Genomic DNA, 24,829 nt, shown 5'->3' with positions numbered 1-24,829 from the left:
TGATGTTTTTTTTCAATAAAACTCCCTTAGAAAAAAAGTCAATCGGTCCCAAATAAAAATATAAAAAATAAAATAAAATAACTCTACATCTCAACATTTTTAATGTATTTGTCAAAACTCAAGAGTGAATATAAGTTATATTTATGTCTAATGTTCTTTTTTTATTTATTTAAAGGAGTGTTTATATTTTCAAAAGGGGTGGCTCAAAAGACATTGTTTAAGAAAAAATTGGTGGTTATGACCTAATAAATATGGGTTTTTTAATAAGGAAAAGGATTGGTGAAGTAGTCGATATTGGACCAAAGTTTAAAATATTGTATCTACCTAAATTGGAATGTAGATCATCTCCCCTTACTCTTCTACAGTGTTACAACTATAAATTATGTGGGGACGACAAGTAAAAAATAATAAAATATTTAAAAAAATTAAATTTCATCACCTTTAACCCTGTGGACTCGTTGTAATCCGTGGTCAACAGCCGTCGGGGGAGTAAGGGGGAGACTATCGGGACACCCCCAAATAGATATAAAAAAAATAATAATAAAAAAAAAAATTACATAACTGTGTGAGAAACAAGAAAGCATTTTCGTATCTTAAACCGAATCGAACCGAAACAAAAACCGGTTTCGTGTTGAATCCTCATTCGTGATTCGAGTGGGTCTCGATTCCGCCGATTCTGATCCGAACCTCCTCGTTACGATTTGCCGAATCTTAGACCGTCACCGTAGCGGATCCATGAATAGACCTTCCATTTTACTGGTGAAATAGTTTTTTGCTTCACTTCTCGTCCCTGTTTGTATCCATCACTTATATACTTCACTTTTTTCTTCGTTCAGCGGGTATTCTATGATTAGCGAATTAGGGTTTATTTGATTCTTGATTGGCTTTTATCTTTCAAATCAAGTCCTTTACGGAAATATTTGCAGAGAAAATGGATTGGGATTGAATTTCTGAATTGAAAAGAATCAACACCTACCTTTACTACCCAGATCACCATGGAAGCTATTCGCACTCCATCTCCATCTACTTCTCTTTTCTCTCTCCCAAAGCTCGATTTACGCAACTCGAGGAGACTTAGCTTGAGATTCAGTACAAGCAACCGTAGTGAAATCAGGGGGATTTCATCCTCCAATCAGTTCATCAAATTTACATCTCCTTCTCTCTTTTCACTTCACACTTCTAATGGAATTCGATCGGTACTCAAAGGTTCTGGTGTTTGTTGTTCGGCCGCAGCCGATTCTTCTGCTTTCGTTTCGGATAATAGTCCGTCTGAGCTTCCGGCCAAGTTATTGGGCGTGGAAGTCACTACACTGAAGAAGGTGATTCCTCTGGGGCTTATGTTCTTCTGCATTCTTTTCAATTATACTATTCTTCGGGACACGAAGGATGTTCTCGTTGTTACTGCCAAGGGGAGCAGTGCAGAAACTATCCCTTTCTTGAAGACTTGGGTGAATTTACCTGCTGCTATCTGTTTCATGATCATCTACAGCAAGCTCTCCAATGTCTTATCAAAGGAAGCACTTTTTTATGCCTGTATGTTTCCGTTCATCGCTTTCTTTGGGGCTTTTGCGTTCCTACTCTACCCAAACGTCAATGTTATCCATCCCACTGCGTTTGCTGATCGCCTTCTGGAAATTCTTGGCCCCAGCTTCCTTGGCCCAATCGCCATACTTAGGATTTGGAGTTTCTGCATCTTCTATGTTATGTCTGAGCTTTGGGGAAGCGTTGTGGTTTCCTTGCTTTTCTGGGGCTACGCTAATCAGGTGAGTTCTACAGCCGCCACTTTGATCTATTTCTTACATTCTTTCTGGCTTAGCTTAAATCAAAGCCTTGAAGGGTTAGCAATCAGCATAAACTATTACGTTCTTTGATTTGATAGTAATCAGTATTAGTATTAGCGGACGTATCTGTATTTGTTGATTTCAACTCATTTTTCATTACTAAAATCTTTTTATTTACTGAATCAATTTGATCCTGACTGATGAGGCATCCAGTTCTCAGTTTCACTTCACTCAATTGTGGTGGTTCTCTGCTTCTCTTTAATCGTCAGTACTTGTGTGATTGTAGATCACTACAGTGGATGAAGCGTCTCAATTCTATCCACTGTTTGGTCTTGGAGCAAATGTCGCTTTGGTTTTTTCAGGCCGGACTGTGAAATATTTCTCCCATATGCGCAAGAATCTCGGAGCAGGCGTTGATGGATGGGCTCTATCCCTCAAAGGAATGATGAGCATCGTAGTGATGCTGGGTTTTCTTATATGTGGAATCTATTGGGGAATGAACAGGTTTATTAAGACAGAGAGTGGAAGGAAAAAGAAGAAGGTAAATTATGCTGGGAGGTTTTAATGTTAATGGATAGTTATTTACTTATTGTGTTCCTTTTTGCTCTATAATTGGAACCTCATGATACCTTTTTAGGAGAAAACCAAAATGGGAACAATGGAAAGCTTGAAGTTCTTGTTCTCTTCAAGGTACATCAGGGATCTTGCAACCTTGGTTGTCGCCTATGGTATCAGTATCAACCTTGTTGAAATTACATGGAAATCCAAGCTCAAGTCCCAGGTGAATCATTTTTATTATTGATAGTTGTAAAAGTCACATCAGTAATCTCAGACGATACGGAAGACATTTTGTGATGGTATATGGTAAATCCCTTATTTTCTCTTGGCAGTTCCCTACTCCAAATGAGTACTCTTCTTTCATGGGTGATTTCTCAAGCCTCACAGGAATTGCAACATTTTCAATGATGCTGCTAAGTCGATTTATCTTCCGCAAATTTGGGTGGGGTGTTGCAGCTGCCATCACACCAACTGTTCTACTTGTCACAGGGATTGCATTTTTTTCATTGATTATATTCAGTGGTCCACTGGGTCCTTTGTTTGGTCAACTTGGGATGACTCCACTTCTTGCAGCAGTGTATGTTGGAGCTGCACAGAACATCTTTAGCAAGAGTGCTAAGTATAGTTTGTTTGACCCCTGCAAAGAGATGGCTTACATTCCTTTGGATGAAGAAACAAAGGTATGCTGTTCCTTGTGAGAAACAGGATTCAGGTAGGTAGAATTTTGAAGAATATTGGCAAAAGGACTTGGCAGGCAGATGGAAAACATTAAATAATCAGTCGAGTCCTACGTAGCATAAAATTTTCAATCAGCTGGATATTGCACCTTGCTAATAGATTGTGTTTCTTTGGCTAGGTCAAAGGCAAAGCAGCCATTGATGTGGTTTGCAATCCTTTGGGGAAATCAGGAGGAGCTTTGATTCAACAATTCCTCATTTTGACCTTTGGCTCCCTTTCAAATTCAACACCTTACCTGGGAGGGATACTGCTTGTTATTGTGCTATCCTGGTTGGCTGCTGCTAGATCATTGGACCGTCAATTCACCCCGATGGTGAAGAAGGACCTTAAAGATAAGCTCATTGAGGGTAAGATTTCAGCCATAAACACAAGGCTCACTGGGAAGCTAGAACCGAAGCAGGGAATTAGGTATCGCTTTGTCAGTTCCTTGAACTCAATGGGTTTTATTGAGGGGAAATATGTACCTATGGTTGAAGGCATCTCTTCTAGTGGAGGGATTCAGCATCTCACTGTGAAGGAGCTTGATAGAAAAAATCAGTTTGATCAACCGGTACCAACTTCTATGCAGTCAGGTGGAACAGAGGGTAATAAAAATGAAGGAAATGGCCATGTATCACCTGAGTCACCAAGTGAAAATGAGATCCCCAGTGAATCTTCATAACCTAGGTATATGGAGGTTCATGGTTTTAAAACTTTTGAGCTGTTGGAAGCACCTTCGGCGATGTAACCTCAACATGGATAAAACGATCATGTTCTTCTTGTATCTCTGCACATGAGTTAGTCAATTAAGGCATTGGAATGGCGGTGATGAGTGTCTGCTGACCTTGTTGATGTCCATAGCAATTATCATGACAAGTGATAGTTATGCTGATGCTGAGATAAATTGAATGATTTTTTTTTATTGAATGAGATAGATAGAGAAGTTGGAATTCCTCAGTCTTCAATAGTTCATAAAGCTTCAAATGCTGAGGCATTTGTGAAGTACCTGTATGTTTTGCTTGTATATTAGTTGTCTCAGTTTTGCCCGTCTAAATTGTTGTATCTGTAATGCTGACTTCCATCTTATAGAACAACTTTCCCAGCTTTTCGTATTTAGTTTCACTGATGATGGTCAACACTCAAGATATAACTCTAGAGGGATTGATTGAACACCTTTTCTTTTCCATCAATGTTCTGTAGACAAAACAGCCGAGTTTGGTTACATGCGTACAGTTTACTTGTGTTGATCCCCAGTAACAGAAAGTGTAGGAGCCATGACATGCCAGACAGAGCTTCTTTCATATGGTATACATATCCATAGAAAGGCCCCAGCTATGCAAATGACATAACTTTCTGGTTGGAAATAATTAGAAGTTCTGCTCAAGGCAAGCAAAATTAAAATTACCATAGAATTCAAAGGTGCAGGAACTAGTATATCTTTTTAGCAACCCTTAATTTCTGATATCATTTGGCAGATTTTGAATCTTGTGTGGTTCTATAATTATAGGACTATGGATCGAGAATTGGAACTTTTCAAATTACTTAAGTTGAGTTAGAAATAAACATGAAGATTTCCTGGAATCTATCAGAATGGAGCATTGTAGGGGAATTCTTGGCGAGCAGGTAAGTTTCTAAATGTGTTCCATAAGACGGGTTGGTGCATTCAGGCACGTTTTGTGCCATTAGCATCTGTTTGGAAAAATATTTCATACCACAACTCTTGTGGGTCATTGTTTCCTTTGTATAATAAATCCGTTTTATTAAGTTCATGAATGGTTAAATGGGTTAGATGGTAATAGCTCTAAAAGTTTGGAGAATTAAATACATATGGTAGGTATTTAATATGGTTTAGTTAGGTAGAATGTATGAACAGGAAAAAAAAATTAGGTAGAATGTAATTGTTAAGAGTATGTATATATATATAGTGTCGAGTGTAAAGAAGTAAGTTTGCTGGTTGAAAGCAATCTTAAATAAAACAATATTTCAGCATGGAGAGGACTCACAGATGAATCCATGTAGCCAGATTATTTTAAGTTGGGTTCTAAATTTAGTAATTAGTAAGCTCTTTAATTCGCATTACTTAATTGAATAGATTAACACTAGTTCATTAGGTTGTTCTTTTCTGTCTTCAGCTCCTTACATTTTGCTTTGTCTCAGCCCTCGCGGCGTGTTTTGTCTCCGCCCTTGTGGCGTGTAAGTATCCGCCTTTGTGGCGTGTACCTCGCTTAACTGTTGCTGTCTTTGGTACAGCTTTCGTTCTAAGGATTTATTGGACTTGATCCATCCCTTAGCCTGGATGATCCTGTCTATTGCATGTATGACAGTTTAATCAATTTTCGCTCCTTAGTTCGGTCCAAACCTTGTGTTGTCATGCATCTGTTGTATTTTCTTTTTTTTATGTTTCTCTTCTACAAAAAAAAAAAAAAAACCTGTTTTCTTTTCAACTCGACCATTTCCCATGGAACCTTTTAGATGAATTCCTTAATTTTGAAATTTAGCAAAGACCTTCTCCATTCACCAATCATCTTAAGGTTTTGCTATTGTTACTTTATAGCATCTTCTCATCAGACTGGTTCCCAAATTTTAAAAAAAAAATGCAGAACTCCATATTATATTTCAGTATGATAGGAAAGCATGTAGAACTCCATATTATATTTCAGTATGATAGGAAAGCATGTATTATACGTACAATATTCTTTGCTTTGGATGGGAAGGGGGAATGAGGCTTGAATTCCATGAATTCCATCTGTAGTTGCTGAGGGAAGTGGAGAAGTGGTTCAGGTCATCACTACAATAATGAATTTTTGTGCTAAAAAATTATATGTGAATATTTGAAATAGGTGATTTAAAAGAGTAGACAATTTTGTTGTCCCAAAAAACATGAAAAACACTCAAAATTAGAGATGGGGTTATAAAAAAAAAACGTCACAATGCTGGAGGCGTTTGATTCGGCAATTCCCTAGAATTAGATTTCAAGAATTATGAGTCCAACAAAAAAAACGTGTTCAGTTAAAAATTGAGTTCGATTCCAAGGGAATTATGAATCGGCTGGAATCCACGTTTTAGCCTCAAAATTCAGAATCCATTGGAAAGAGGTGGTTTCCATTTAGAATCACAAAAAGGAACCCGTCGTATAAATAACGATGATTCTACAGAATCACAAAAATCGCGAGCTGTCTCTGCTTGTTCTAACAACCCACGTTACGTGTTCTCTTGATCACAATCACGCTGTTCAAGCCTCTCCACCGCTCACCCGTCACCCGCTTCGATTGATCTAGGCGATCGACTTCGTCAATGGAAATGCAACTAAAGATGGATGTCTTCATCTCTCCTTGATTGTGAACCCTAACTTGTGAGGGAAGATTCGAATCTTCTTCCTGCGTGCGACTGCAAATCTTCATCTTCTTCAAAACCTCTGCTAGAATCTCTGCAACTCTTCCCAAAAGGTATTGTAGCCTCTTTGTTTTCAGGTATTTTCCCCTTTTGGTTTTGGATTTTTCATTTCCTAATCTTCCCAAGAGTTCGTATGTTGTGGATTAACGAACGGTACTCCTTTTGGGAAGAAACGAAGCTCTTTTTTTTTTTTTTTTTTTTTTCGCTTCTTTCTCTCTCTCTCTCTTTGATTCTGAAGTTAACTTGTTCTCTTCTCTTAAGATGATGGAAACCCTAATTTCATGGATGGGTTATTTTGAGGTAGGGTTTATCACTGCTCTACTTCTCTTACTCTTTCCTCTAAATCGCTTCATTTTTTCTTGCAGATTTGGTAATTGTCTAATTCGAGTTTGGACGGATACCCATCCCCGCACCTAGAACCAAGCTCAACCTCTCACTGTTAAGTCACACCCACCATTTTTATTTTATGGAATCATTGATTAAGCATAGGAATATAGATACTTTCCTTCGTCAGGGTGAGTTGTAAATAGTTAAAAATTGCTTTTCTCCGAGTCCCTTCTTGCTTATAAACTGCTCCTAGAATCATGGTAACATCCATTTGCTTATGTTTGTTTTTTTTGCTTCATCTACTACCTCCCTCTTCCTCTCGTCTATACATACTACACTGATGTTAGACTACTGTTGATGGGAGTATGCATGCAATTTATGAATGTGTGATCTAATTTAAATAGATATAAATAGTGTCTCTCATCTGTAAACAATTCTGTGTTCAGTGATGCTTTCAAATATATACATTTTTACAATTTCTGTGTATTCTAACATATTGTTGTTTATCTAAATGTTAGGCTTTTCATGCCTATTCTTTCTCTTAAGAGTTCGGATCAATGTGCTCTTATGACACTTTTGAAACCCGCTGGGTCGGAGTGCGGGTAGGGTCTACATGAAACCCACTAAGAGTTTTAGCTGTGATTTTTTTGTGGATCTCACCAATGCTGTGCGGTAGAAAAGCTCAAGAGGACACTGTCCTTTCCCTCGGCGGGAAGAAGGTGATCAAACTCCAAAACTGACTTGCTACAAGGAAAGAGCTAGTAGCTGACGTCGGCAAAATGCTAAATTCCTGGGCAATTCAGCTGCCAGGTCGCGCATGAGAGCGTCCTCATGAGAGCGTCCTTCAGAAATCCTTGGATGGGAAGATTCCAGGCTCTGCATGGCCTTTGGAAACTCAAAGGAGACATGAGAAGAGATGCAAGCTGCACTGCAAGAGCAACATCTCCTCGTTGCTAATGCTTCTTATTCCCTTTTGATGCTCGGTCTGTTGAGGCCTTCAGTCATGGCTGTGACTCTTCGACTCGGTCCTCATCAATCCTTCTCTTCCCAGACCATCCTGCATACAACCCTGGAAAGCCCACCTCGTCGGACCTCAAAACCTCCACTAAAACCCCTTAACTTCCGTTCTGTCAAAGAGATTTGCAAGGACGGAAACCTTCGGGAGGCTTTTCTCTCTTTGAATGACAACTTCAGTTTTCAAAACCCACCTCAAGTCTTGGCGGATGAAGCCTATTCGTCCACTTTGGATCTCTGTGCTCGCAAAGAAGCATTAGCTCAAGGTCAACAAATCCATGCGCATATTCTCACATCAGGGTTCACCTTTGACTCGGTGTTCTTGAGCACCAAGCTTGTTTTTATGTACGGCAAGTGTGGCTGTTTAGTGGATGCTCGGAGGTTGTTTGATCAAATGACTCAAAGGACAATTTTCACATGGAATGCGATGATTGGTTCTTATGTTTCCAATGGAGAACCCAATGAAGCACTGAAATTGTTCCGAGATATGCAGCTACAGGGAGTTGATGTCGATGCCTGCACTTTTCCTACTATACTGAAAGCATGTGCGGCTCTGAAAGATCCTAACTTTGGGGCTGGAATTCATGGCCTAGCGGTTAAATCTGGCTTTGGATCTTTTGCTTTTGTTGTCAACTCCCTCGTCGCCATGTATGCAAAGTGTAGTGATGTCAGGCGATCAAGACAGTTATTTGACAGAATGGTGGATAAAAGGGATGTTGTGACCTGGAATTCTATCATATCTGCTTACTCGTTGCAAGGGCAGCCTCTAGAAGCTCTGAAGCTTTTTCGAGAAATGCAGAAGACTGGTATTTCAATGAACTCATACACAGTTGTCGGTGCACTTCAAGCTTGTGAGGAGCCTTCTTTTGCAAAACTGGGCAAGGAAATCCATAATGCTCTTCTGAAATCAGGCCGTGATCTCCATGTATATGAGGCCAATGCATTGCTTGTTATGTATGCGAGATGTGGTAGAATGGATAAAGCCGTTCAAGTGTTGCAACAGATGGATGATAAGGATGACATATCATGGAATTCCATTCTTTCAGGTTTCCTTCAAAATGGGCTATATCATAAAGCTATTGAGTTTTTCCAGGAAATCCTGGATGCAGGTCAGAAACCGGATCAGGTTTTAGTGATGAACATTATTTCAGCTTCAGGTCGGTTGGGAAGTTTATCGAAGGGGATGGAGTGTCATGCATATGCCATAAAACATGTATTAAATTCTGATATACAAGTTGGTAATACACTTGTGGACATGTATGCCAAGTGTTCTGTGTAATTTATATGGAACGTGCCTTTGACAAAATGCTTGACAAAGATTATATTTCATGGACTACAGCAATTGCTGGCTATGCTCAGAACTGTTACTATTTAGAGGCATTGCAATTGTTTCGGGAAGCACAAGAGGAGAACGTGCAAGTAGATGCATTGATGATTGGAAGCATCCTCCTTTCTTGTGGTGGCTTGAGATGCATTTCGTACGTAAAACAAGTTCATAATTATGTTGTGAGACAAGGTTTATCTGATCTTGTGATGGAGAACACAGTCATCGATGTATATGGAGAATGTGGAGAGATTGAGTATGCATCTCGAATTTTCAAAAGAATAGTGAATAAAGATGTTGTCTCTTGGACGAGCATGATTTCCTGTTACATTCACAACAGTCTATTCAATGAGGCCCTTGATCTTTTCTATGACATGGTAGATGCTGGGATTCCACCGGATTCAATATCCTTAGTTAGTATACTCTCAGCTGTTGCAAGCTTGTCTGCACTGAGTAAAGGAAAAGAAATTCATGGGTTCCTGTTAAGGAATGGATTCACATTGGAAGGATCCATTGCTAGTTCTCTTGTTGATATGTATGCAAAGTGTGGGACCATAGACTACTCATACAAGATATTCAACAGGATCACACATAAAGACTTGGTTCTATGGACTAGCATGATCAATGCAAGTGGAATGCATGGCCATGGCAGAGAAGCCATGAATCTGTTTACAAAGTTGAAGGAGAGAGATCTTATACCCGACCATATTACCTTCCTTGCACTTCTTTATGCATGTAGTCATTCAGGACTAATTGATGAAGGGAGGAGGTATCTTGAAATTATGAGAAGTGAATATCAGCTGGATCCCTGGCCAGAGCACTATGCGTGTGTAGTCGATCTTCTTGGGCGTGCCAAGTGCTTGGATGAAGCATACAGGTTTGTGAAGAGTATGCCAATTAAGCCAACGGCTGCAGTATGGTGTTCTCTTCTTGGAGCTTGTCGGGTTCACTCTGATAATGAGCTGGGAGAAATTGCTGCACACAAGCTTCTAGAGTTGGAACCTGAAAATCCAGGGAACTATGTTCTTGTTTCAAATGTCTTTGCCACCAGTCAAAGATGGAAGGATGTGGATGAAGTAAGGACAAAAATGAAGGTAATGGGATTGAGGAAGAATCCTGCATGTAGTTGGGTAGAGATTGGAAATAAGGTGCATGCTTTCACTGCAAGGGACAAATCTCACCCTCAAATTGAGGATATTTACTTGAAATTGGCTGAGATCACCAAGAGAATGGAAAGAGAAGGAGGCTATCTTCCTGAAACCAAATACGTTTTGCATGATGTGGGGGAAGAAGAAAAGGTTAAGATGCTTTATGGGCATAGTGAGAGGCTTGCTATTGCTTTTGGTCTGATTAGCACCCCGGAGGGTTTACCCATTCGAATCACAAAGAACCTTCGGGTCTGTGGTGATTGTCATGTCTTCACTAAGCTCATCTCAAGGCTCTACAAGCGAGAAATTGTTGTGAGGGATGCCAACAGATTCCATCATTTTGAAGGTGGAGTATGTTCCTGTGGAGATTTCTGGTGACTAGTGAATCCCAGTTCTCATATACTTTACACTGTTTATTGGTCTCCAAAGCTGGATATCGGTGATGCTCCACTTAAAACATTGTGTTCGCTGATCACTTGAATGCGAAGGTGCAAAACTGCAGGTCCAATACAATCATTGGTTGGAGGTTTCCGGATAATTGTCGACTGTATGTGATAGGATATATGAGAGTCTAGGAGCTGAGCTACAACCATTAGCGTGGTGGAGTAGTGATAACTGATAAGCAGCTTGCAGGAAGGTCTTACTTGGTGAAGATGGCAGACCCTCTTATATGTACAGGGAGTGGGGAATATTGAATGCAATCATTGCATTTGCTATAGCTATAGCTTGGAAGATGATCATATCAGGTTGAGGCTTTGAGCACTATTAGCCTTCCTGTCATCACTGACCAGCAGTGGCAAAAACTAAAGCAGTCTGCCATATGCTACAAACATAATACCTAGATGTTTTTTGAGGAATGGATGAAACTGTTTAACAGTGAGTTCTGGAATTATTTGCAATAAGATGTATCAGAAGCATATAGATGAAGATTCATTAACAGAGCTCCAGAAGCACAGAAGAGGATGCCAGAAGCATATATCGGTGGACATCTTCTTGTGAGTCCTATTGAATAATCTTCCACTGTTAAGCCTCTTCACATCTTGCGAGTTGCCAATTGATAAGTTGGGATCTAAGAAGGTTAATTTTTTATACCTAAGTTGAAGGGAAGAGAAGAAATTGCAGGACTGGGTAGAGGAAGCACTTAGTTGTTCTTATATCTATGTGGATCTATACCAACTGAACCAACCCCTTGGGGTTAAAATGAACCAATTTAGTTGTTCTTATATCTATGGTGGGTCTTGCAAATCACCAGATTGAAAGCTTAGACCTAACATCCTAGCCATTTTCCTTTCTGGCTGAAATTTTGGATAGGGTCTGATCCTCATGGTCAGCAACCATACAAATGATATTGGTTGTCGAGGAGAATAAAAGGCTTAAAAGGGAACAAGGTTGTGTTATGGAGAGTTTGAGACACTTGTCAATTCAGCTTGTGGTTTTTAATTAGAATGAAGGACTTGTAATGAAATTCCTTTCTGACCCTTTTGATTATTATTGTTGTTAGAATTTGAAAAGGTACCTCTTGGTGTGTAACTATGCAATGGCACACCTCTTAAATGTTTGTCACTTGGTATAGGTTAAATGATTTATGTGGAAGAAGATTTGAAACGCATGCACCTAAGTAGCCAAAAATCGTCCAGAGTAAGGAAAGTTGCTCAAATTCTTAAAGTATAGCATCAAAATGGCATCTTTGTAATTTTAACTACTTTCTCGAATTCATTTTATTGAAATCTTACAAAGACTGGGTTATTCTATTGGTAAGACCAACATACAAACACAGGGTTATTTGATTGATAAGACCAACCCCTAAGAGATTGTAGGTTGAACTCTTGTTGATGGCATATGTAATATCTCATCCATATTTGTATTGTATACAAAAGAAATCATACAATTAAGAGTAATTCTTATGAATGGTTGTAATACAATAACAGGGTGTTCCACCATTGCTTAAATGCAGTATCTTCAGCATTTCGAGTGAATTGTGACTTGTGATTGAGAATTGCTTGAAACTGAATTGATTAAGGTGTCATCTCCATGCCGATCATTTATTTATGGATAAACATATAAAATATTCTTAGTAAGTACTAACAGAAAAATCTACTAAAACCTGCAAGGGATTTATGAACCGTTGGAACTAATTAAAGCAGAGCAGCCCTGACCGAACGTTGCAGATTTGCAGTTGGAGAGAGAAGCCCTCACCAACTTTTAGATTGACGACTTCATTTACTTATGCAAGCAGTTTTATGCGATAAATGAGGGTTGGTTTGGGGTTTAGAATCATCTGACGAGACAGAAATTCCATCGGAACTCATCTATTAATAACTGACTCTATTCTTTTCATACTTCAAAATTGAATCGAGAAAGAATCCATTGTGACTTGAGAATCTAATTTTGGGACGAGAAGATGTTCGCAGTGTTCGACGAATCGATTGCAAAGAGTCCCGAGGGCTTGCAAGGTTCTGCTAAGGAATCTGTTTCCAATTTGAAAGATGGGTTATTGTCCCAGCATTTCTCATCCATTCATCCGGGTTCTGTCACCATTAAGCACGGTTCTTATTGTGTCATGGCGATTGACACTGATAAACAGAATCCTTTCCTTCCAAGGTATTTAAATTCTAACTTTCTTCTTCTTCTTCTTCTACTCTTCAGATTCGTGGTTTTTCATGTCTCTGATACTGAAAATGGGTAATCCCAATCCTAGATTTCGTTCATGGTTTGTTTAAAAGAAAATTTATCTCGTTTTTGTCCTCATTCAGTCTCTATGTGCCAATTGTCATTAAAACCTGAATATGATGTTGAGATGTAATTAGTCTGTGTTCCGTTTGGACACCAGACGTTTGGTCCAATCCATCAAGGTCCTTGTACATGTAATGTGGGTAGAATCAGATTAGTTCCTTACCAAACAAAATCTTTCTTTCTGGTTCATTTTGCGTCTATCCTTTGTTGTCCAATACCAAATTAGTCACAAACCCAGAAATGGAAGGATGAACAGTTCTACTTCTGTCCTTTACTACTTCTTAGTTTGAAGTTATCATCTTTAGTTTCATTTCGTAATTTATTTCTGTATCAATTGCTGGAAACTAGGATTTGGATTGACCACCCTTTTCTCTGCAAGGTATTTTGCTGTTGTAGATAATATACACTGTCTGTTCCAAGGGCACATTGAGAACCTTGCTGTCCTCAAGAAACAGTATGGGTTGAGTAAGACTGGAAATGAAGTCAGTGTTGTAATTGAAGCATACAGAACTCTAAGAGACAGAGGGCCTTATCCTGCAGACAAGGTCTTGAGAGATCTTGGTGGGAAGTATGCTTTTATCTTGTATGATGGCTCTTCAAAAGCCTCCTTCATTGCTACTGTAAGTATTCTAAAACCAGTGATCACATTCTGAGTTTACTGGATTGTGTGATTTGTGTCTACTAAAATGAATTGGTGCCTTGCTGACTTTTGGTAATTGGATTGGTGGCAAAATGAATGTATGGAAATAGGATGCTCAAGGGAGCGTGCCCTTCTTCTGGGGAACTGATTCTGAAGGCCATGTTGTTTTTGCTGATGATGAGGAGACAGTCATGAAATCTTGTGGGAAATCTGCTGCACCATTCCCTAAAGGTATATGAACAAAGTATAATATGTATCTGAAACCTACAATGAGTGATTTTACAAGAACAAGATTGGTTTATTTTTCTTGTCTTCTGTTTGAACTCAGGGTGTTTCTTCACAACTTCTGGAGGCTTGAAGAGTTACGAGCACCCAACAAGTGTTCTGAAGGCAATGCCTAGGGTTGACAGTTCAGGTCAGCTTTGTGGTGCAACATTCAAGGTTGACAAAGAAACCAGGAGAGTATCAAGCATGCCGAGAGTTGGAAGTTCTGCTAACTGGTCTGCCCTCTACTAAGCTCATTATTTCCCTCTTGACAAGACTATTGTCATCATTAATTTGGGGTCCCATCTGGATCTATCTTACCATTACTTATTTAGCATGCCAGGATGCTGTCTTTTATGTATGTTTTAATAAATAAACCGAGGCATTACTGTAAATAAACTTTGCCTCCTGCAACTTCCGATGCCCGTAAGAGATATTCTTGTACCATGATTGTATCAGCTTCTGTTACTGTAATTAGATTGCCTCTGCAAAGCAACCAAAATTGGTTGTTTACTATTGAACTGTTATGTCAAATCGCTCTTGAGACTTCCTAGCCAGTACAAACGATATGAATTAGGATCAACCGGGTTCGGCTTAGTAAGTTGTCACACATCGGCACTCTTTGGAAGACAATCTTTCGACCAGCCGCTTGGCACTCCCCTGAGAATGGTTACTAGCCTAGCCACGTAGTGGCAATTTCATTCCGGAGAAGCCACTCGATGGACTCCTCGACTTTCACTGGTTGGCAAGATCACAACTGGATACAAAGTTATCCTTATACAGCTGTATGTGTACTAGAGCATTAAATTCAATATTTAATGCATTGTACCTATGCATTTAATGATCTGGGCTTATCAAGAGATAAGCCAGCAGATCAAAATCCCTCGTGTATTGCTTCCCGCCGGCTTGCTGAGAGTTCAGAACAAGACATGTCACGTCTAGGGTCAACTTTTGACAAAGATGTCTCCAAATCTCGTAAAGAGTGCCTTAAACTAAGTTGATTCACACACAAGTCTAACTTTTGCTTTGGTTTTCCTCTTGGGAACTCGATCAGGCCATCCAACGGCTGTCATTCATCTTCTCCATGGTATCTTATTTAACTACAAGAGTGGTCACACGTGCCTTTGTTTGGTAAGCCAAATTAACCTAGCATTAACTTCTGCACCTACCCAAGAGAACTTTCTCTCTTTGGGCATTTATTTCTCCTTGTGAGGAATTGTGTTATCCAAAGTCTAACTTTACTATTGAAGGCAGCTCCCCATCCACAAAGACGGCCCGCTCTCATGTGTTTCTTTGCTTACAGATCTCTGGTTTGAAACACTTCTTCGCTGAACCGGAGCAAGCAGATTTTGGAACAATATGAACTAGATCGAATCATAGAGAAATGTTTTGAGCTTGATTTGATAGGTTCTCATTTGGGTTAATGTTGATTTGTAGTGGAAAATCCATGGTTTTAGGCCGAACTTTACTAAACCAAGTAGAAACCGATAAAACTATAGTGATAAAACTCAATTTTTTGCATTGTGTTATATCCAAGCCACAAATTTGTTGTGTTTTCTAAGTACGCACTTGATAAAGTTTCCGTTCTGATGGACCAGTTCTTGTGTAAAACCGTTTTTACATATTTTTGTGTTGAGAGACCGTTCTTTATTTGAAAACGGGCGTTTGATAAATCCATTCTGGAAAATATTTCCAAAATACTATTTGAACAAGTTGGTGTTTGATAAATTTATTCTAAGAATGAAAAAAAAAGAACGTCTATAGAACATGTTGTTAGTTTGATAAGGGAACGTATTTCAAAGATGGGTTTCAATGATGTTAAAATGTACATTTTTGAATCTACAATACATATTGAGATGGTAGGCTTTAGTTATTCCACACGTATTTGTGTGTATCACATCCATTCAGCTGGTATCCATTTACCCAAATACTAGAGAGAATGATCCAGGGCCACAAGATCCGGTTTCATGACACATCACACTCCATTCCACATAATAACATAATCATCAATAAGAATAAATCAAGTGTTTAATATTAAAGGTAAAATGTAACAAAGTAATCAGATTGTTGGGAAATGTCATGTCAGCATTGCTACATCAACCTCCATTAGATTGATGATAACAAACACAAATTACTAATGTCTATATTAAGTTATGATTGTCCAGCTCAACACGAAAGCAAGTGGACCAAATCCAACTCATTGGGCCAAACTCACTGGATCTTAAGGCCAAGTCAAGGTCAAGTCAATCTGGACAAAGAACTAAAGTCAAGATGAGCATCAAGATTAAAGCACAAGAAGATGCGAAATTCAAGTCAAGTTCAAGACTTAGAAGAATTATGGATTTATGACACTTCTACATGTACTCATATGAAATTTACTTAATTATACACATATTATATCATTAGACTGACCTAGAACATGTTATGAGAGTGTATGAGGCTTAGGGTTGGCTAGAAATCCCTAAAAACCTCTTCGAGTCCCTGAATTCCCACTCTATGCTTTTGTGTTGCAAACAGACGTCCATTTGGAACAGACAGTCGTCCGTCTGGTCACAGAAGCTCAAACAAAAATTTGGTCAAGATCAGTGATGGGTGTCGAATCCACCGAAGATAATCCTTCTCTTAACTGAATTTGTAATAGCAGTAAGTAGGGTCAAATCTGCAGAGATTGGTGAAGATTTTTTCCTTGATAAAAATTGGGAGGTTTTGAATCGAGAAACTAAATAGTAAAAAAAACAAATAAATGGATGCAATAGGTAACAAGAAAATCAAAATAAAAACTTTCAATCAAGATTTAATTTTAGTATTGATTCTCTCAATTGGTCATTGAGTTAAAAACAATAACTTTAATTTCGGGTAAATTGGTTATGGTCATTGAGGATCAGTCCTCTAACAACCAATCTTTCCCTACTTTCTCGATAACCTTCGAGTCCGTCCTTTGAGTTATCCCTTAATTAATAAACATAACCTTTGGATCTGTCCTTTGAGTTATGTCTATTAATCGCATCAAATATGAAAGACCCAATCCCTAGTCAATAAACCCGGAAAAAAACCTTGTTTATTTAAACAAACTAGGACATATATTCTCATAGAAAACTCTCTAGGGCATTGATTAACCATTTGAGGATGCTATTTATCACTTATATGAGAGTAATAAATAATTATTCTAATTGACTAAGTATTGTATTAATCATCAAACAGCAGGCCTCTTGTCTAAGGATTAATCCAATAACATAATAAATATGGAAAATGTATAAATACCTGAAAATTAAAGAAAACTAATTACTGAAGTCTCACAATTGTCGAAAATCAAACTTCTATTAATCTTGATCGAAAGATGGAATTAGCTAGACATGGAAAAGAAGAATAAAGAAATGAAAATAGAAAACATTGTGCCGTTTCTTCCTCGAGAACTGTGGCTTCCTCTTGTTGTAGCTTGTGGTGATAAATCTCTGGAAATGCCTTCCTTCTTATAGAGGATTTCTGCCAATTCTACATCCTTTCCAATTTTTTCATTTCCATTGTTCGCTTTAGCAATGCAATTCTTCCAAATTCAGTTGTTTCCTTTCTTTCTCTCTGCCCATTTGATTGTTTCTATCTTCCTCCTTGCCAATGCAGCAGTTTCTAATTTAATCACTTTCCAATTCAACTTCTTCCTTAAATGTCCGATCGCAAGAGAGAACAAAAGCTTTGTTTGTTAAATTAAGACATTTCACGAAAATCCTTCTGATTTGGACAAAATCAAATCTCTAGCTTTGGACATAATCAAATCCTCCATCTTAATTTGGGCCTAGTTCTTTGATTTGATATAAAAATGTGGCGATGTGGTTTTAAACCACTCTTTTTCTAAACTTGATATCCAAACGCTTTAATTTTTTCATATAATATAAATCCAAATAAAACAACCAATTAGTCTCATTAAAATACAAAGGATTTGATATAATATTAATGCAATTAAGTGCCCTATCAATCAGACGGATGTCCGTCTAGTACAGCTTAAGCCCAACAGCTATTTTTTCAGACGGAGATCCATCTGATTCAGGCAGACTTTCGTCTGGATTGTAAACTAGGAGAAAATTATATCCATTAGGAGGTTGGGTCAAGCAATTGAATGTCATATTTATAAGCCCAACCACTCCCATTCGAGAGCTTCTACCTTGCCTATTGAGTTATTACAACCTTATAATTCTCAAGCTCTTAATTTGTGAAGAAGCATTGATTACTTGCTTTCCAACTTCACTCAATTTTAAAGAACATTCCAAAGTTATCAAGCAAGCTCATAGGAGTAAAGCTTTAAGTGATTTAAGACTATTGATACTATCACATCCCACCCACCGGTCTCGGTTACCACCCGACATCCCGTGGGAGTGATCCGTCACAAGATCCACGGTTTTTGTCCATCAATAATAATAAATGCAAGTAAAGACGATAATCGTGAGCAAGTTAAGTTCAATAATTAAATAAAAAGATTATAAGAGTCCAAATACTCCAATAAAGAAATCAAGGAAAGAAATAAATGATCAAAAGAATATGAGTTCAGCGGAAGCAATAAAAAGAATTAAATGATTTTCATTCCAGTTTCTTTCTCTAAAGCTAGATAATGTTTCTCATGTATTTCAAGAAAAGGGGTTCTCTAGTTCTTCTTCATACGATAGGCAAACTGCCTGGCAACCTGTCTCCTCTGCCCATCAATGGGTGCTATAAGGGCATTCCATGCACTCATAGGAGCTCCCACACAGGCTATCTCCATTTCCCATTGCCGGTGCCACATCTTCATCATACGAGAAGGCTCCTTCATGGGAAACCAATCCATCTTTTGGCATATATCCTCCATCTGTACAGGTTAATATAACATAGACAAATAAAGGAATGAGTTCTGGTGAACTCAGCAAGAACAACAATGATTCTCATCCATTTGTCAACATCAACAAAAATGAATATATGATATGCATGAAGTGCAAAGTATAAATGCTACTAGATCTAACTATGCAAGTCTCTAACAATTGACATGCTTTAAGATATACATCAACCCTCATCTGGGTATGTCTAGTCACTCTGATCCCGCTTTAATAGTTCTGAATAAATCAAATACATGCATTGAGATACAAAGACTTCTTACAACAATCATTTCACATTTTCATTCTTTCATATACTAGGGATTTCACTTTGAAAAGAAAATGTTTCATACTAATGGATTTGTGTCCATAACCATGGGTTCCAATGCATGAGATCTTGTAACACTTACCAATAAGATCTTATAAATTCGTATTTCACCGAATAAATCAATTATAAGATACATGATGCATCTCTTCTTTTGTTTTGTTTTTGAGTTTTTTACGTGTAGGTCTTCTTAGTGGAACATAAACTAACATTGGATCATCTTAGTGCAATAAATTACATATGAACTCTATAGCAAATGACATTGTTAGAGATGTGTTAATTTGTTGGTAAAATGACTGAAATACCCCTTCTACCTACAAATTTAAAAAGGCAAGACACACCGCCCACCTTGAATCTACTAGAAATTAATGACCAAGGAAGTTGGGGCAATAGCTATTACCTCATCAATCAACATTTTGGTACACTGGATCTTGATCGATCTGTAAATTCAAAATCTTCGTTCTGAATCGATTTTAAACAACATACCTAAATGCTTTGCTACTTTGATTGTAGGCTATGTTACTTATGAACACTTTGCCAACCCAACTCCAGAAAATGATGTCATTGTCATCTCTGATGATGAAGATTCAATTGAAGAGTCGTCGAAGAGGATGAAGATCTCTTCCCTTTGAATGATATGTTTGTTGATATTATTGATTAGGCTTTTGAAGATGACTCAATGATGGTAGACATCTTGATACCGCTTGCATTCTCCCCAACCGAGATTGACGAAGGTTCTTTTTACCACCGCATTTTCCCCTACAAAACGAAGTCCCTACATCCGACTTATTCCATAGTCATGCAACCAATTTTGTTGCCAGTCATTGCATCGCCATTCGCTAGGCTTCGTCGCCAACCTCGAAGGCCTTCCTCCCCAGCTGACCCAGCAGGCAGTACGCTCTAACCCATCCTCAGTTCCGAACCTCTCTAGCCCACCTTTTAAAAATTGAAAATTTGACCATTTTTTTATATAACATCAACATAGCAGGCTCTTGATCAATATCAAAATATTATTATAAACCTCTACATTATGAGAATAAAATACAATCCTTGCTTGAATCCATAAATATTAGAACCTATCCTATCTTTCCTTACCTATGGGATTTTTAGGATTCATCCAATGTAGGATTGCCTGAGACCAAGAGATCAAGATCCAATGTATCCAATGTTGATTGATGGGGTAATATTAGCTATTACCCCACCTTCCTTGGTGATTTCTGGCAGCCGGTTCAATGTATCCAATCTTTTTTTTTTTTTTATAGATTGTGAGTGCAAGTGGTATTTTGGTAATTTTACAAACAAACTTAACACCTCTCAAATAGTGTTAGTTGCTATAGGACTCATACGAATTTATTGCATTAAGGGGACCCAACATTAGTTTATATCCTACTAAGAGAACCTACATGTAAATTTTTTTTTTTTTTTAATCTTTGTTAGTTTGAATTTTTCCCCATATATATATCGATATAGGTAAATATTGATACTATCTATACATATCAATCAACAAAAAGAAAAAGTCTCACATCTATGACACCACCTAGCTCTTGTGTTATTGTTCTCCCCCTTCCTTTGTTTCTCATCTGATTACTCTATTCTCTTAAGTTCTCTCGGTTGCTTTGTTCCTTCCCCATCCGCACGCCCCGTCAAGGCTTGGTGGGGCCCACATCATGTACATTCCACTAGGGCACGTGACAGTTCATTCCTTAAAGAAACCTGTTTTTAACTACTAAAACCAGACTAAACATTCTTTAGCACAAACAAACAACCTGTCTGCTAATTTGCCTCATAAACATATATATGTACACAGTCTAAAGTCCGGTTATATTTACATTTGACCTTTCAACAGTGTCTAGATCAATACATGCAGGCTCAAAGAAATATATACATTCACTGTCCAGTTATACAAACATAAAACGTAACGAAATGAATGAGATTACATCTTCAACTTTAAAGGCATTGGAGATGGCAACACCTTGCCTTTATCATGAATCGAGTACGCCAACATTTACAATAATGAGCTGCCCCAATAAGCAATAAAGACAACCAGTAAGTAAGTCGGCAATTCATTATGCATCAATTATCACATCAAAATCATATAACATCATACATTCCAAACTTTCTTTCATTTCCTTCCTTTATCCCCCCCTCCTCCTTTCTTTCCTTTTTCCTTTTCTTTACTTGCATTTCAGTTATCGACATTATAGTCTTGTGCCTAGGCAAACCGGAGGATGCACATATCTCTTCACCACCGAAGTGGCTCGCTCTTCACCACCGAAGTGGCCGCTCTTCACCACCGAAGAGCCGGCTCTTCACCACCGAAGCCGCCCACCCCCACCACCGAAGGGCCGCTCTTCACCACCGAAGTGGCTCTAGGCACAAGGCCTTGTACACCTCATGGATTTCCATCAGCATAGACTCAATCTTTTCACTTCGGCTTGCTTCATGCCTTCCCATTTGGGTACATAAGTACCAGGACTTCGAAGCCATTACATTTTATTCATTTTCTTTACACTTTTCATCTTCAATTCAGTATTGCATTACCATGCTCGCCCATTTCAATATACATTTTCATTTCAATCATCATTTAACATCATATGAGTAAAACTGGACACAACTCCATACAATTCAATCATTTAAACATGAGAGCATGATATCATTCAATCTCATCTAAACACGATCATGACATTCCATCATTTACATATGAAAACATGATAATTACATTTAACATGCATAAACATCCTTGCAAATCATGATTAACAGTTCAAACACACTATCCACATTCCATTTCAACCAATTCAATCTAATCATTGAACTGTCATCCAATTCCATGCATTTTGTTCAATACACAAATTGCATCATCGAATAAATAACATAAACTATGTTGCCATGTGCATGTTACATATCTATTAAAGAAAGAAAAACACCAACTATCATACATAGGTTGGTCAATATTACCACCCGTCGTGCGTGTCCCGACCTTGGTTCCATCATAATCCGCCTCCCCGCATCTCGATCGATCAACGGCAATTACAAACGCAGGAGCCAACAGGAATTTTCCCCTTTATATTATTTCTCTCTCATCTTCATTTCTCTCTCCTCTTCCTTCCTCTCTCCTCCCTACGGTTCCCTCTCTCTTCACTTGTTTTATTCCACTTCTCTCCACTCATTCTCTCTCCTCTTCCCCCCACTTCTCCTCTCCTTTCTCCTATTCATCTTCTCTTTCCTTCTGCAACTCTCTCTCTCTCTTCTACGGTCTTCCCCTCTCTCTCTTCTCCTCTCCACTTATTCTCTCTCCTCTCTTCTCCTTAATTCCTCTGCAACTTATATTTCAATGCTACTCGTTCTCACCTCTCCTCTTATTCCTCCTCTTCCTCCTTCCTCTCCTCCTTAAGACGTTTTGCAAAATCTGAAATACATCTCTCTCTCTCCTCTGTCTCTTCTTCTCCTCCTTACTTCTCTCTCTCTTCTCTTTCCCCGCACAATCTCTCTCCTCTGCCTTCGCTCTCTCTCTCTCGATTTTTTTCTCACTTCTCCTCTGCTCCTCTAATGGCTTCCGCTCCCTCTCTCTCTCCTCTTTAGTCGGTTCATCCCTCTTAGTCGGTCCTCTTAAGTCGGTAATATATATTATATATTATATATAATATATAATATATATATATATATATATATATATATATATATATATATATATATATATATATATATATATATATAATTATACATATAATATATATTTTATTTAATTATAGGACTAATAGGCTTGATCCGGGATCGGGCTGTGGGCCCGCTATAATATCTTATGCGGGGCCCACTTCAGTGCTAATATTCATACCTTTAGGTCCGAAATTTACGCCGATCATTTCCTCGCCGGTCAGCTAATTCCCCGTGTGGGACCCACAAACGATGTCCGACCTCGATCACAATGACACGTCGCCCACAATAATAAAATAATACTAGAAAAGATGCGGGCATTACATCCTCCCCCACACAAATTTCGCCTCGAAATTTGCATACATGATCCATCGAATAACCGGGGACATCGAATATTTATATCGATTCAATCTCCCATGAGGCTTTTGACCCGAGTGCCGTTCATTAATGGTATGCCCGTTCTCAATCCTTTTCCTTCCGTTTGAGTATCTCAAGGTTCCTCTCAAGGGAAGATCTTCTTTCAATTCCAACGGTTTGTATCGTAGCACATGAACAGGATCTGCTACATACTTCTTTAGCATCATACATAAAACACATCATATATTTGGAGGTATGGCAAGTCTATATGCTACTGCTCCAATTCTTTCCAGATTCTCAAATGATCCTATATATCTTGGACTTAGCTTCCTTTTTTGCCAAATCTCACCACATCTTTCATTAAGTTCTCTCGGTTGCTTTGTTCCTTCCCCATCTCCCCTCTTAAGTGTGTCTCGGGCTCTCAACTAACAACAAGATCTCTCCCATATATTTGCCCCTTCAGGTTCTCTCTGACTTTCTTGAAGATGTCTAGTAGAAGTTAGCATTCATGGCAGTCATAGGGAAGTCCAAGGATTATAGATGATCAGAGATTAATGATCATGTTTTTATGTTACAACAGCTTCTACCATAGTTTGGTGAGAGGCATTCAGACAAGGTGTTTGTGTTAAGTTTGAAACTAATTAACTTTCTTTTGCATCTCCCAACCTTGTTTAACCATCAAAAATGTTGCTAGCCTCTTTAAGGGTAGATATTTTTCTCCACTTCTTGTTCTATCTATTGACTAAGGTTGATCATGCAAAACCCTGCTTAGCATATATGGCACTCGCAACTACGATTGAGAATTGTTTCAAAATTGTTTATCTTGTTATTATCATTGGATACTTATTTTCTCGAGATCCCTGCTAATGTTACGTTTTTTTAAATCAAAACATAATGGTTCCCCAATATAACCTTTCATATTTTTTTTTCTTGGTTTGAGGTTTATTCGGATCAGTTTAGGTGCAGTTGACTACATCCTTCGGATGACTTTATATATAACATTAAAGAGAGTCAACCCATCACCTCTTTACAAGGTGTTGGTCATTGCCAACTCAACCTTTTGATGGTTAAACTTCAATAATTAATTAGCAACCTTCTATCTTGCTTGGTATATTCTGTTTGATGATTCATATTTTCAAAAATTAATTGTCCTATTTTTGCAATCATAGAGACATTAAAAACAAATCCTCTATGAGACAGTTTGCAAGCCTCTTTAGAAGAGACCTTGAGTTTTGAAGAAACAAGTGGATCACTTTCATGGTTATTGAAGCAAGATCAATTGAGAAAGTAACAATTTCAAAGAACAATTAGTGAAAGGTAAACCTCTCAGTTGTTGGTAAGAAGGATAAACCTCTTACAGTGATCATTGCTTGCAGTTTCTCATTAATGGGAGTCAATAGAGATTCAAAATTGAGTACAACAAAACCCACCAATCAATTTACCAAGCAGTCACTATTAGGTTGCTACAACAAAATTTATTTATTTATTTTAATTTGTTTTACTTATGGTCAAATACTACCATTTCTATATGCATTTTGATTATTTTTAAATTTTCACTCATATTCGTATATGTTGCTTTATGTGATACTTTAAGATTGTGTAAATGACCCTTGTTTGTACTTAAATCTAATTAAAACGACATAAACTTTATGTTAAAACTATTAAAAAATTACCAAAATAATTCAAGCCAACTCCCTAGATAAAGGGAAAAAAAAACACTTTGTGAGCAACCCACTCTGGATTGATATCTCAATAAGAGGAT

General features: G+C 38.1%; 2 protein-coding genes and 1 pseudogene across 2 annotated transcripts; all 3 read left to right on the top strand.

The window, feature by feature from the left end:
* Positions 1–809: 809 nt before the first annotated feature.
* Positions 810–4,314, top strand: LOC149028474 (ADP,ATP carrier protein 2, chloroplastic-like). Its single transcript, XM_089136980.1, has 5 exons — positions 810–1,763; positions 2,068–2,322; positions 2,419–2,562; positions 2,672–3,019; positions 3,196–4,314. The coding sequence occupies exons 1-5, from the start codon at positions 996–998 to the stop codon at positions 3,736–3,738; spliced, it is 2,058 nt and encodes a 685-aa protein (XP_088993106.1). The 5' UTR covers positions 810–995; the 3' UTR covers positions 3,739–4,314.
* A 3,446-nt stretch (positions 4,315–7,760) lies between these two features.
* On the top strand, positions 7,761–10,692 carry LOC149028473 (pentatricopeptide repeat-containing protein At3g63370, chloroplastic pseudogene; annotated as a pseudogene).
* Positions 10,693–12,663: 1,971 nt separating this feature from the next.
* On the top strand, positions 12,664–14,189 carry LOC149028472 (stem-specific protein TSJT1-like). Its single transcript, XM_089148536.1, has 4 exons — positions 12,664–12,863; positions 13,375–13,615; positions 13,746–13,866; positions 13,964–14,189. Exons 1-4 carry the CDS (start codon positions 12,664–12,666, stop codon positions 14,149–14,151), a joined length of 750 nt encoding a protein of 249 aa, XP_089004662.1. The 3' UTR covers positions 14,152–14,189.
* Positions 14,190–24,829: the final 10,640 nt, after the last annotated feature.

The sequence above is a fragment of the Hakea prostrata genome, chromosome 1 (assembly GCF_041222555.1).
Source record: "Hakea prostrata isolate BN-2017 chromosome 1, UWA_Hpros_2, whole genome shotgun sequence".
Classification (NCBI taxonomy): domain Eukaryota; kingdom Viridiplantae; phylum Streptophyta; class Magnoliopsida; order Proteales; family Proteaceae; genus Hakea; species Hakea prostrata.
Note: the sequence above shows the minus strand (reverse complement) of the source record. Positions and strands in the feature narration are given on the sequence as shown.

What these genes read in the sequence shown, in the direction of transcription:
- LOC149028474 (XM_089136980.1), top strand. Translation starts at nt 996, where the DNA reads ATGGAAGCTATTCGCACTCCATCTCCATCTACTTCTCTTTTCTCTCTC. An exon ending in AATCCAAGCTCAAGTCCCAG is followed by an intron (nt 2,563 to 2,671) that starts GTGAATCATTTT and finishes TTCTCTTGGCAG; the next exon opens with TTCCCTACTCCAAATGAGTA. An exon ending in CTTTGGATGAAGAAACAAAG is followed by an intron (nt 3,020 to 3,195) that starts GTATGCTGTTCC and finishes TTCTTTGGCTAG; the next exon opens with GTCAAAGGCAAAGCAGCCAT.
- LOC149028472 (XM_089148536.1), top strand. Translation starts at nt 12,664, where the DNA reads ATGTTCGCAGTGTTCGACGAATCGATTGCAAAGAGTCCCGAGGGCTTG. An exon ending in CAGAATCCTTTCCTTCCAAG is followed by an intron (nt 12,864 to 13,374) that starts GTATTTAAATTC and finishes TTTCTCTGCAAG; the next exon opens with GTATTTTGCTGTTGTAGATA. An exon ending in TGCTGCACCATTCCCTAAAG is followed by an intron (nt 13,867 to 13,963) that starts GTATATGAACAA and finishes GTTTGAACTCAG; the next exon opens with GGTGTTTCTTCACAACTTCT.